This window comes from Dioscorea cayenensis, chromosome 3 (assembly GCF_009730915.1).
Source record: "Dioscorea cayenensis subsp. rotundata cultivar TDr96_F1 chromosome 3, TDr96_F1_v2_PseudoChromosome.rev07_lg8_w22 25.fasta, whole genome shotgun sequence".
In the NCBI taxonomy this organism is placed as follows: Eukaryota; Viridiplantae; Streptophyta; class Magnoliopsida; order Dioscoreales; family Dioscoreaceae; genus Dioscorea; species Dioscorea cayenensis.
In genome coordinates this window covers 16,688,383-16,700,096 of record NC_052473.1, presented here as the reverse complement: position 1 = coordinate 16,700,096, position 11,714 = coordinate 16,688,383, and the positions used below count along the sequence as shown (strand labels likewise).

Here is an 11,714-nt window from a genome sequence, read left to right as displayed (position 1 = left end):
GGAAGTTACGTATTGCTTGTACTTGCAAATGCTATTGAGATAGCTACAAATAAAGGACCATAAATTAGTCACCATTCAAAAGTTTGAAAGACTAGCTACCTAGTAACATGCCTTCTGTTTGTGTTCTATAAGCACAAATGCATAACGGGTAGAAAACTTATTTTATGTTGAAATGCACTGCAAAGTTACAAATACTATGTCTTCATTAATATTGGTTAATCACAATAAGAGAAAGGCGATAATTCTCTAACAGAAAGTGCAACAAAATGGTGCTCAGAGAAAGAAAATCCTGGAACAGCAAGAGAATGCATGCAGGAACTTTTACAAGTACAACAGATGCTTGATGGATTGAGTGTTCCCCATTAAATAGAATGTTGTCTTCACCTTTATCTATTTGAAAAGGTACTCATGATGTTATTGCCAAAGAATGGTGTTGGCCTAAAAGAGTATACAGTAAGTGAATGCAAAACTAATTTAATAAGGACACAAAGGATTACACTCAACCTGATAGAAAACATCAAATATGAATATGTAAGAAGAAATGGAGAAGTCTGTGACTCAACTTGAGCTTAACCTAATTTTGACCAATTTTGTTAATATACAAAAATAACAAAAAAAAAAGTCACATTCATAAAGTAAGCAACCAATATTATCAAAATTTCATATGTTTCATACAACTGCAATGAGGATGGAAAGTAAAAATTTTAATAAATATAAAAGAAAATGGCGATCGCCTAACCAATAAAAAGGGAATTGCAGATATTTAATTTATTTAAAAGGCACTTTCATCCCAACCATATTTACTTCTGACAACAATGAAATCCTGTTGGGGCAAGCCAAAGTTAGAGGAGATAAAGGAGCTTTGGAAATGTGCATGATTGATGATAGGGTGCTGAACCGAACGCAATAACAAGATGTTTTCCTAGATCAAACCGAAAGACATCCACAGTTCCCTTAAGTGGACCCTTTTTCTCTTATTAGGCTGTGACAAATGCCATCTAAAATTAGTATTTAATGTGTTTACTGACTAGTTGAAATGTTTCTGCCAAAGATCATACCCATCCAATCCAAATGTTTTCTCATGGTATAAGAACAAATGAAAATATACAACTGGCAAAGGAACCCATTCAAATTCAGTCATAAACTTGGAAAACTTTGTGTCATACCGCATTCTTTCTTATCCAATTAATAAAAAGAATGATCCACAGAAAAAACACAATAAAAAAGTTAATATGACAAATAGCATAATTGCCTCTAGCCTGATCCATAACATCCAAAATTATGCCAGTCATAGAGGTTCAATTTTCCTTGGAAAACAAAGAGCAAGGTTACTTTCTTATAAAGTAGACATTTCAGAAAGAACTAACAGATTTTGACAGAAACATCTCCTATAAAGGTTGGAATAACTACTACAATTTCATTTACCTCTCCAAGTCGATCAAATGCTCCAGAAACACCGCCATACAAGGTGGAGTATATTGAATACCATATCTGAGTATCCATAAAATAAACCTGTAGAAACTTGTCTTAAATAAGACTCATAATGGGAGAGTATATATGCTCTTCTCCACCAAAACTCAAGAACCAGCACATCATAACTTTCTCAAATGAACAATAAATGGAAAAACTAACCAAGACCACAGGAACCCAGAGAGAAATGAGAGCGCCAATGTTATTTGGAGCTGCATGGAACAGAAGATCAACAGTATGATTAACTGCCAAGCTGACAAGTTTCACAACAAGTCATGGAGAAAGGGGAAGCAAACCATTCGGAAAGAACTCATGCCAAGCATAATGAATGTTGTGCACTTTCATTATATCTCTTGTTGGTTGAATCATAGGTTTTACCTGAACGACAATATAAATTAAAGAACTAAGGGTGATATGAGGAACTGTCAGCAGATGCATTTAGAAATAAGAGGCATACTTGGAAATAGTAACTGAAAGCTATCTTGGAACACAAGAGTAGCACCCAAAACAAAGTATACCTGCAGCGGAAAAAACACCAAGTTGGCAAGTTGTCAGTGATATAAAGGGGGAAGTATAACACACTTAAATTGTAACAACTTAATTTTCTGCATATACATACTTGAAAAGTGCAAACTGACTTTCATGCATACCGCGTCCAACATAAATCCTTGGCTGGAGTAGCAAATTAATAGATTTAGTGAATTAAATAAAATAGTACAGAAAAAATTAGAAAGGCATGCTGCTTTGATGATTATGCTACAACTTATCAACTAAAGTATGTGACCACAATGACAACACTAATGACTAAGTTAATCTTGCCAATCATTTGACGGAAACTTGTTAATAAAGTTAAAATGAACAGAAAAGAAATCGCAAAAAATAAGTATCAGGCCACTTGGGAAATAAAATGCAAAATGTGATACATCAATAGAAAGACGCAAAACATTGAAAACATTGATATACATACATATATAAAGTCAATTTAGGAAGTTGCATGTAGATGATCACTTTCACAATGTAAGCAAAGGTCTCCACCAATATGATATAATATTTAGAATAGACACAATATACATAACAGATCGCATTCATTCTTCATGGAAAAGTCTGTGAACCATCCAGAGAATAAGAATATTGGTATTTTTGGAATTAAATCTCGGCATAAGATCTGAGAGAGAACCCGAGATTGAAGTTTGCAATTAAATGTCAAAAGATGCCAACATTGACAGTTATTTTTTATTCAGGTATTTTACAACATTAAATGCTGAAATATATTGTCTAATGCCAAAGAAAACAAAAACTAAGCAAAACTATTTCTGGAATATGAAGTAAACATTTCATCAAAAATCAGAAGAAACAAGTGAATGAAATTCAAAATGGACTGTAGATGGGCTGTGTAGGTCATCCCACTTACAGCAGACATCATAATAATGGGACCATTGGGATTGATAGGTAGTATCTAGAAGATACAGAAAAACGAAATGTTGGATAAGGTGTATTGCCTAGTGCCACTGACACTAGGACAACTTATTTTCAAAGGGAAGAACATGATCTTAATGCACTATGGGTTAATAAAATGTTAGTCACAAAAAGAACCTAACTACAATGGCTTTGCAAAGAGCAGCAGGTTGGGCTGAATGACGGAAAAGGGCACCTGGAAGAGCAAAATACCATGAAGAAAATATTCTTCAAATCAGCCAGATATGTCATAAATAAGAAAATACAATTATCAAAATTCCTGTAAGTTTGATAAATACGGTCTTTTGTAAAGAATGTGTTAATTGCAATTCATTTAAATTACCCAAATATTTGGCACTACAAAGTACCATCAATTCTTCAAAAGGATGCTGATGCCTTCAATCTAAAATTCAATTGTTATTGGATGCTCAAATTGAATATTAGTGCCTACACTCTGGAGTGAGTTTTCTTTACTCTGAACTTATAAGTATAATTTAGTTGCCATAAATAACTAAACAGGAAGTTTAACAAAAACACAAATATTTGCAAGATTAAAGAGTGGTTCAGTACCTGAGACCACCATAAAAGCAACCTGATAATATGCCAATCAGAGTTTTCTATCCAGCGCCGAAGCATGGGAAATAGAAAAAGCACCACTGTGAGCAAATTTGGGAGCAAGTAAAGTATGACAGCCAAGATATATAATTCCGGTACTCCTTTTATTTGCTTGAGCCACTTCATCAGATCTTTAAATGGAAAATTTATGGGTGACTTTGATTGAAAATAAAGCAAAGGAAGAATAATGACCCATGCAAGACTGACTATTATCTTGAGAATATTTCTGAGGACATCAGTAAACCTCCATCTGTGGTAACCAGGGAAATTCAAGACAAGATCAAGGAAACCTGACATCAATCAAAGATAGTTAAACGAGAGAAAAGACACATAACAGAAAATCAGCAGAGGCAAACATAAACTAAGGAAAAATGGGGCAAGTTCATATAATGTAAGATCCTGAAATGGATCATAGAGCAATCATCCAATTACATGCTGCAAAATTTGCCCTATATTATCATCGAGGAATTTCCCTACCTTCTGTACTAATCAAAAGCACATATCAGATATGAATTTTACATGTTACACCTATAAACAAGGAATGTTTTATTCAATTTTCTTATAATATCACATGCAATTCAGACCAAGACTGGCAGCCTTCTATGTTGACAATACCTTATTTCATACCAAATAAGTAATAGTAGAAATTCAACCAATTATTGAAAGCATATAACTCTCAGGCAAACCTAAGAAGCAGAATGAACATTATTAATCATAAGCAGGCTAAAATGAAACTCATACTTTGGAGAAACCGAAGGAAGGCTGCTGTGATGAAAATGCTAGATATTGAATACAAGATGTCCTTTTGAAAAATTTCCAATGGAGAATAACCACTCCATGCGATGATAGTCATTGCCTGGAAAAATGAGTTTGAGAAAGTGAAGACTCAATGGAGCCTAGATAGTTGTGTTATATTGCATCGGCAATTTTACCTGCAAGGCCAGTATATAAAAGGTCCATAGGCGATCAAAACTTCGAAAGATGTGCCAAAACGTTCTGGTCTCAATAAAATTTGATTTTCCTGTTCTTGGACCAGAACTCTTCTGAGATGAGTTTCCTGCCTGCAGTTCAGCAGACAATGGCCATTTCATCAAAGTATGAACAAGTAAATGTAATTTCCATTACATATTTAACACAATACCTTTGCTAGGGGCCGCGTTTCAAGTGTTGATTTAAAGAAATCACCATCGTCACGCATGGGCCATCCCAGGGAGAAACAATCAGATGACCTGAACCATTTATTTAGCTTCATTTCTTGAAGCACACAAGAGATTATTCTAAGTTAATGGAGTTAGTGTGTCAAACTCATCACATACCAAAAGTATTCATTCAGATCATCATAGTTGCACCAAGATGAGTGAGGCGCCTTGCCATTGTCACTTTTATTGGCTTCCTAGTAAATAAAACCAATAAGTTCATCATTAAGCCCAAAGTATGATAAATCAGAATTATCTGCGCATCTTACTAGCATAGTATCATTTACCTTCGCAATAACATGGTATATTGGTGTGATAACTTTTTTCAAAAAAGCCTCATCATCTCCACCATATGAAGGTCTAATATTTTCTCCAGTAACTACACTAACATTTCCAGCAAGTAGTCCATGTAGTTCATATGCCATCTGGAAGTATTCATGTACATTAGACCATCTTTTAAATGAGAACTAAAGAAATAGAAGACAGGAAATGAGTCTGACCACAGTAACACAAACAAAAGAGAAAAAAAGCTTACATTATGAAAAATGTAACACAGGCATTCTGGCATGAAGCGGACATTAGCAGCTTCACCCCAGATAAGAAGATATAGACCCATGTAGAGGATCTTCCTCTGCTGCACTTCTTGTTGACCTTGAGGCAGCCTAAATAATAACAGTAAAATGAATTATGCAATGAAAAACATAAGAAGTAGTTGGAACACTAAGAGCCACAATTATGCAAAGTTGTTACACTACCGTAAACTGTGCTTGCGGCCCAAAAATTTACACCATGTTTTATAATTCTTAAAAAGTTTATTCATAACTGCATCAACAGCCCGTTCATCCAGCTGCATCACAAAGATAAGTGTCATTATGCGAACTAAGATAAGATACCAAACAAGAGCTGAAAGAATTTAATTTCATAGTCTAGAAATAGACTAGAGGATAGCCATTTCAGCTGTCTCCTTTATAGAGTTTTTCATCTGGTAGCTAACCTCAATTTTGCAGGCTAGTGGCAGGCTTAAATATACACAGAAATAGAATTGTTTTATAGGTACTGCTATACTTATAGCTTTGAGCCTCAGGAGTTTAAATCTAATTTGACAGAATCTCCAAAATCAAGCTTTAATCTCAAAATACTTTAAGCTAAAGAAATCAAAGATTCAAAATACACAATTAATGCAGAGGCAGTTTTTTGCAAAACAATTGCACTGGTTGTTGCAAAATGCAGATCCACAAAGGGATAATAACCGCTAATGAACAGGTGAGAATAATGCATCCGAATGAATCTAGGAGATGCTAGGATAAGGAAACTATAGAACTAGATTTAATTGCTATTAAATGCTACAAAGATTGATATGTGCAGTTTAGATCCATTACACCATAAACATTATAGGGATATGTCTGAATCCAAGGCTTGCTATGCTGAAGGTTTCCTTAACAGTCCCCAAGCACACATCTATTTAGCAGAATCACGGTAAGTGAAGGCTTTGTAGCATAACTTTGATTTTCCTTTTTTTAGAAAATGTTTACTAACCAATATTCATCAAGAGAAGGAAAGTTCACATGGAATGTGGAACCACAATGCGAAGATGGTCTGCACAATCTAAATTCTTGTTATGTAAAGTGGCATAAGAGCACCATTAGGCCAATGTTATCAATGGTAAAGCTGAAAAAGATACTATCAAGCATGAATTACCACACAAAAACACACTATCTAAATGTAGTATAGAAGCAAGAATAACTCTTGGACTACATCTTCTTAGATAATCAATGAGATAAAAATCAAAGTTGAAAAAGAGTTTGAAAAGAGTAATGAGCGCAACAAGGTAGTAATAAGTTATACAGACCTTGTTAAGAGGTTCAGGCTTTGGTTTCAGCCTTATATGAACATTGGCAAGCAATAATATCAAATGCTCTCTTTGGTTCCTCACGTTATCTCTCTATAAATCAAAGAGAAGATTTAGAATAAATCAAATGACTAAGGAAAATAATTGAATGACACAATAGTTAAATCCTGCCAGAAACAGCTGACCTGAAAACCAAACATAGCTCTCAACCAGTCAAGTAGATCCAAGTCCCCAGTCTTCTGTCTTTGCTGTTCAAATGAAGTAGGCCAGGACAAACCCCGTGTGCTCCGCAGAGCAGACACAGCTGCTTTAACCTATACAAAATGAAGCCAAACAAGGAATAATTGAAAAGTGAAATGCTTGTGCACCAAATGAGACGCATGGCAGATGACTAATTAGGCACTTGAAGCTCTACGCTATACCTCCTCAAGTTGCATAATGGATTGGGACGCACCGGCGGCATCCAGGGGTAGAATGTTGTATGGGGCATAAATTTCTTTCTTTTCTTGTACATCTTTGGCAGCAGCTATAATCTGCACAGAAGTTGCAAGCAAGATACTTCAACTAGACCTGAAATATTCACAACAAAACCAAACAAAAGCCAGACACATGTGGTGAACAGACCTCAGGAGCTACTTCTTCGACTTTTTCAGTCTTGTTGACTGCGCAGAGAACTTCAAAAAGAACTCCGGCAGTCTGGTAAGCTTTCCCTAGCTGACCTCTGCAAGTGAAATAATCAAAGACAAAAGGATCAGCTATAAATAGCAATGCTGCCCACCCGTGTCCAGCATTAACAAGCATGTTTCGCAGAATGGCGACGCTGACAACCTAACAACCAAACAATAGTACAATGGAGAAGAATGTCCAACCGTACGTTTCTTTGAGAGCATAGGAACTGGAGCTCGGAGGCAGATGTGGACCTCCGGAGGATTCATGACACAAAAGAATGAAGGTAGAAAAAGAATGTAAAATGGTTTGGGATTGGGACTGGGATTGGGAGGATAATTAGGGATTTTTGGGTTTCCGCTGGATTCAACTGCAGAATGACTGCAGAATAAGGTCTGACTTGTGCAAGAAAAAACAAATGATACCCTTTGTTTTTTTATTATGATACCTTTGTTGTGGACTTGTGGAGTTAATTTTGGATTTTTTTTCTCAAAAAAAAAAAAAATTTGGATTTTTTTTAATCATACATTGATGTCTTATTGAATAGCATGCTTCAGGAACATGTCTTTAAATGCCATCCTCGGTTGGGTAAACTCTTCTCACAACAATAGTTGGAAGTCATAGTTTATATATATAAACATAATTAAAATAAATTTACTACGATTCTTCATCCATTCTACTCACTCATTGGATGAAAAGATGAATAAACTACACATCAACTAGTAAAAGACAGTGAAATATCAAGTTTAAAAAAAATGAACGCATGGGTCACTAGATATATTTAATTGTTAAAATTTAAAATTTGCAGGATTAATATAATATTTAAGAGAAAAAACAATTCTGAAAGAAATTTATGAAAAATACTAAAATAATTTTTTTCTAGAGAACTAGCAATGTGTGCCATTCTTATTAAAAGATATTTAGTTCGGCAAGATATGTACCTATCTGCTTGTTCGCCTTTATCCAAAGATCTCACATAATTCTCATAGTATTGTTGATAGAAGCTCTCAATTTCTCGTGCATCACTCTTTTTTATTCTTTTAGCAAGACTCGGTGTATTATCCTGAAATATTAATTCAAATCAAAATATAATTTGTAATTAAATTTCTTCTAATTCCATTAAATCACTAGTAAAAGAAAATAATTGTTTTTCTTAAATCCCTATTAATTAAATTTATTTTTCTTAAAAAATAATTTCTAAATTTATTTCATCTAATAAACTTTAATATAAGCCTAATGCTAATCAAGGATTGGTTCAAATCTAACTCAAAAATTGAAAGGTGCACGAAAGAAAAGGATATGGTTAATTAATAACATTAAAGTGTGTCCTAAATATTAGTAAATATCTTAAAAATAACCTCCAACTAGGTTGGAGGCAGTTGTCTCTGCATTGCTTTGGATCGACCATGGAAAACCCGAAAGTATTTTTTTATAAGTTAAGACTCGATTTTTGAAAAAAAGTTGTTTTTATCGAGCTTCGAAAAAACAGAAGATGTAAAAAAAAAAAAAAAACTAAAAAAAAGTTTTTTTTTCAAAAGCTATGAAATATTAGCTTATTTTTACACTTCTGTTTTTACAGAAAAACTAATACAACCACAAAATATAAAAAAATACTTAATTTATTTTGGAAAAGCACTTTTTTCTAAAAGCATTTCTATTAAACATAAAAGAAGTATTTTTTTTTTTAAAAGCCAAACCAAACAAGACCAATTCTCCCTTAACAATGATTAATGTGAAGGATAAAAAGATTAATATAAAATGTAACAATTAAGGTAAAACGGAGGGGAAAAAAACAAAATAAAATAGAAATAACGAAGATATCAAAAGAAAGGCGTAAATACATTTTTCATTTGTCAATAATTCTGAATATCTTGATGCATGTTTTACATACAAAAGACAGCGCGCTTTTTGTTTTTCCATTATACATTTCCCTTTATCTAATCCACGACTTCAAGATTGTAACTACAATCAGTACTAATGGATCATGCAGGAACTCTCTCTCTCTCTCTCTCTCTCTCTCTCTCTATATATATATATATATATAAAGGGTTTTAGTTTTAATCTATATACCTCTGAAACTTCGAATATTTACGCATATATCTTTCAATAAAAATAATTATTATAGATACCTTTTATTATTATATGTTAAATAACTATAAAACTTATGCATACATACCATCTAAAATTTTTTAATAATAATTAAATAAATTTTTTTGCATATATACCCTTAAAGAAAATTATACTCAATTTATTCATTATGAACAAAAAATTAATATTGGCAAAAGTAGTTTAAATATATTAATAAATTATAATTTTCATAATCTTAAAAATCAATATTTATATAATATATAATACATTTTAATGATGTGTGTGGTTAAACAGATAAAATAAATCGAATTTTATATGTATGCATTTGATTTTATTGAGAGGTATACAAATAGTTAGGTGAATTTTCAGAAGGTATGCGAGTAAAAGAAACTTTTATAATATATATATATATATATATATATATATATATATATATACCCATTTAATATACTAAAACAATCAAAATTCTAACAAATTTATTAAAAATAAATCACACAAAAGTCGGTCTTTCTGTGGGAATAGGGGAAAAAATCAAACATCTAGCATATCTTTCAGGATTTTTTTATCAAAATAAAAAAAAAATAACATTCAAATCAAGTGAGTTAAAAAATATTTGAAATTTTTTATACAAAAAAAAAAAATTAACTATGAGAGATATGTGCGGCCGTGTGTGTGTGAATCTCAAATTTTAAAGTTTCCTGATTGGTATACATCTGAATTTAGATTTCCATATACGTACCTTTTTCAAAAGCCATTTAGTATTCTGAAAACAGAAATTAAAATTTTTTTAAAAAAATCACCTTGTTTATATGGGTAGAGTAATTAATTTTTTAAATAGATATATTTGATAATTAAATTTAAAAATTAATATTAATAAAAAATATAAATTTTATTTCAAAAATAAATTTTTAATCTTAAAATATTTAATTTTTATTACGATCAATTAAATTAAAAAAATCCTTTCAAATACAAATTTTCACTCAAACTTAATATTTTTAAAAAATATATATTATTTATTGTAACTTCATACACCTCTAACCCAAATAAACATAATTAAGTGGACTGAATTCTGATCTCCCACAACGTAAACCACGCATTGGACATCCCTTCTAAAATGAACAAATTACCAAGACCCAAAAATATATATAGATTCATAGAAGAAGAGTCTTTGGCCCTACCAAATATTCCCAGCTGTCGGAATTAAGGAAGCACATCATTCCCGCCCCCGCGCAGCCAAGCCGCCACACACTTACTGATCACGTGAGCACAAATTTGTGCTGAAATCCACCGTGAACTTGCCTCAAGATGTGATTTCACATCACATACCGAGGCAATCGTGCGGCCAAAGTTTTATATAAAATGCAAAATAATTAATGATTGCCCATTTAAAAAACCCAGTCCTGGTGATATGCTAGTAACGGAAAGATACCAAAAAGGTTTTTTGATTTTTTTTTCTATAATTATTTAGAATAAAAAAACCAAAAGAAAACAAGAATTTGAAAACGAATAACAAATTCATGTCCAAAAATAATTAAAAAAAAAACAGAAAAAAAGAAAAAAAATCAGAAAATGGAGAGCAAGATGGAAGCAGAGTTGGAGATGGATTGCTCACCCTCTCCAATCGCGTGAGAAGCCCAGTCTTGAACTGCCGAACTCCACGGCCGCTCGAGCTCGGATCGAGCCTGTGCGCCTTCTCGAAAGCATAGAACCGACCTAGAAACCCCAAAAGAGCAATGAGATCGATCTCGATCGATCCATCGATATGGAGTTTGTGCTAGGGTTTGGAGAGAAGAGTTGGGAACTTAGATTTACTCACAGAGATAAGAGACGCGAGGACGCTCTTGTTCGATCTCGGCAGCGACGCGAAGGATGGGAGCGATGCTTCCGAGAGTCGGAGGGACCACCTCGTTGTCGAACACCTCCATGGAGAAGGTCGTCATCGCGGCGCTAGTCCTGGACGGGCGCCGAGACAGCCCTTGGGGTCCGGACGGCTCCATCGTTCCTCCCCCCGCAAGCAACTCCTCAAAACCAAAACCCTAGAAACTCTACCGAAAAAGCTCTGCAAACAACCAAACAAAATGATCAAACCTCCATCGCCGATCGGCGATCGATAACCTAGCTCGATCTTGTAGAATGGAGAAGAGATGAGAGGAATCGAAGGATTTGGGACCTCGAGAGATGGAGGTTGTGAGGGTTGAGCGGGGGCGAGAGAGAGAGAGAGAGAGAAAGAGATGGAGAAGAAGAAGAAGAAGAAGAAGAAGATGCGGAATGGATGGGAGGGTGTCTCGCGAGAGGGTGGTTAAACTAGAAGCTCTAATATGATCGAGTGGACACGTGGCGTGATCTGATTGAATGATTGTGTGAGGGCCCACAAA

The 11,714-nt window shown here is 33.8% G+C and overlaps 1 protein-coding gene across 1 annotated transcript in view; it reads right to left on the bottom strand.

The window, feature by feature from the left end:
- LOC120251860 (callose synthase 5) overlaps positions 1-7,632 on the bottom strand; it is an 18,635-nt gene extending 11,003 nt beyond the window's left edge. The window contains exons 1-18 of the mRNA XM_039260516.1: positions 7,460-7,632; positions 7,210-7,306; positions 7,008-7,118; positions 6,771-6,899; positions 6,586-6,678; positions 5,492-5,583; positions 5,272-5,398; positions 5,024-5,161; positions 4,857-4,933; positions 4,682-4,769; positions 4,473-4,601; positions 4,282-4,396; positions 3,496-3,830; positions 2,090-2,142; positions 1,928-1,988; positions 1,767-1,848; positions 1,633-1,682; positions 1,426-1,512 (exon numbers count right to left, since the gene is read on the bottom strand). Coding sequence (XP_039116450.1) covers positions 1,426-1,512; positions 1,633-1,682; positions 1,767-1,848; positions 1,928-1,988; positions 2,090-2,142; positions 3,496-3,830; positions 4,282-4,396; positions 4,473-4,601; positions 4,682-4,769; positions 4,857-4,933; positions 5,024-5,161; positions 5,272-5,398; positions 5,492-5,583; positions 6,586-6,678; positions 6,771-6,899; positions 7,008-7,022 — 1,671 coding nt within the window. The 5' untranslated portion in view covers positions 7,023-7,118; positions 7,210-7,306; positions 7,460-7,632. The remainder of the gene's footprint in view (positions 1-1,425; positions 1,513-1,632; positions 1,683-1,766; positions 1,849-1,927; positions 1,989-2,089; positions 2,143-3,495; positions 3,831-4,281; positions 4,397-4,472; positions 4,602-4,681; positions 4,770-4,856; positions 4,934-5,023; positions 5,162-5,271; positions 5,399-5,491; positions 5,584-6,585; positions 6,679-6,770; positions 6,900-7,007; positions 7,119-7,209; positions 7,307-7,459) is intronic.
- Positions 7,633-11,714: the final 4,082 nt, after the last annotated feature.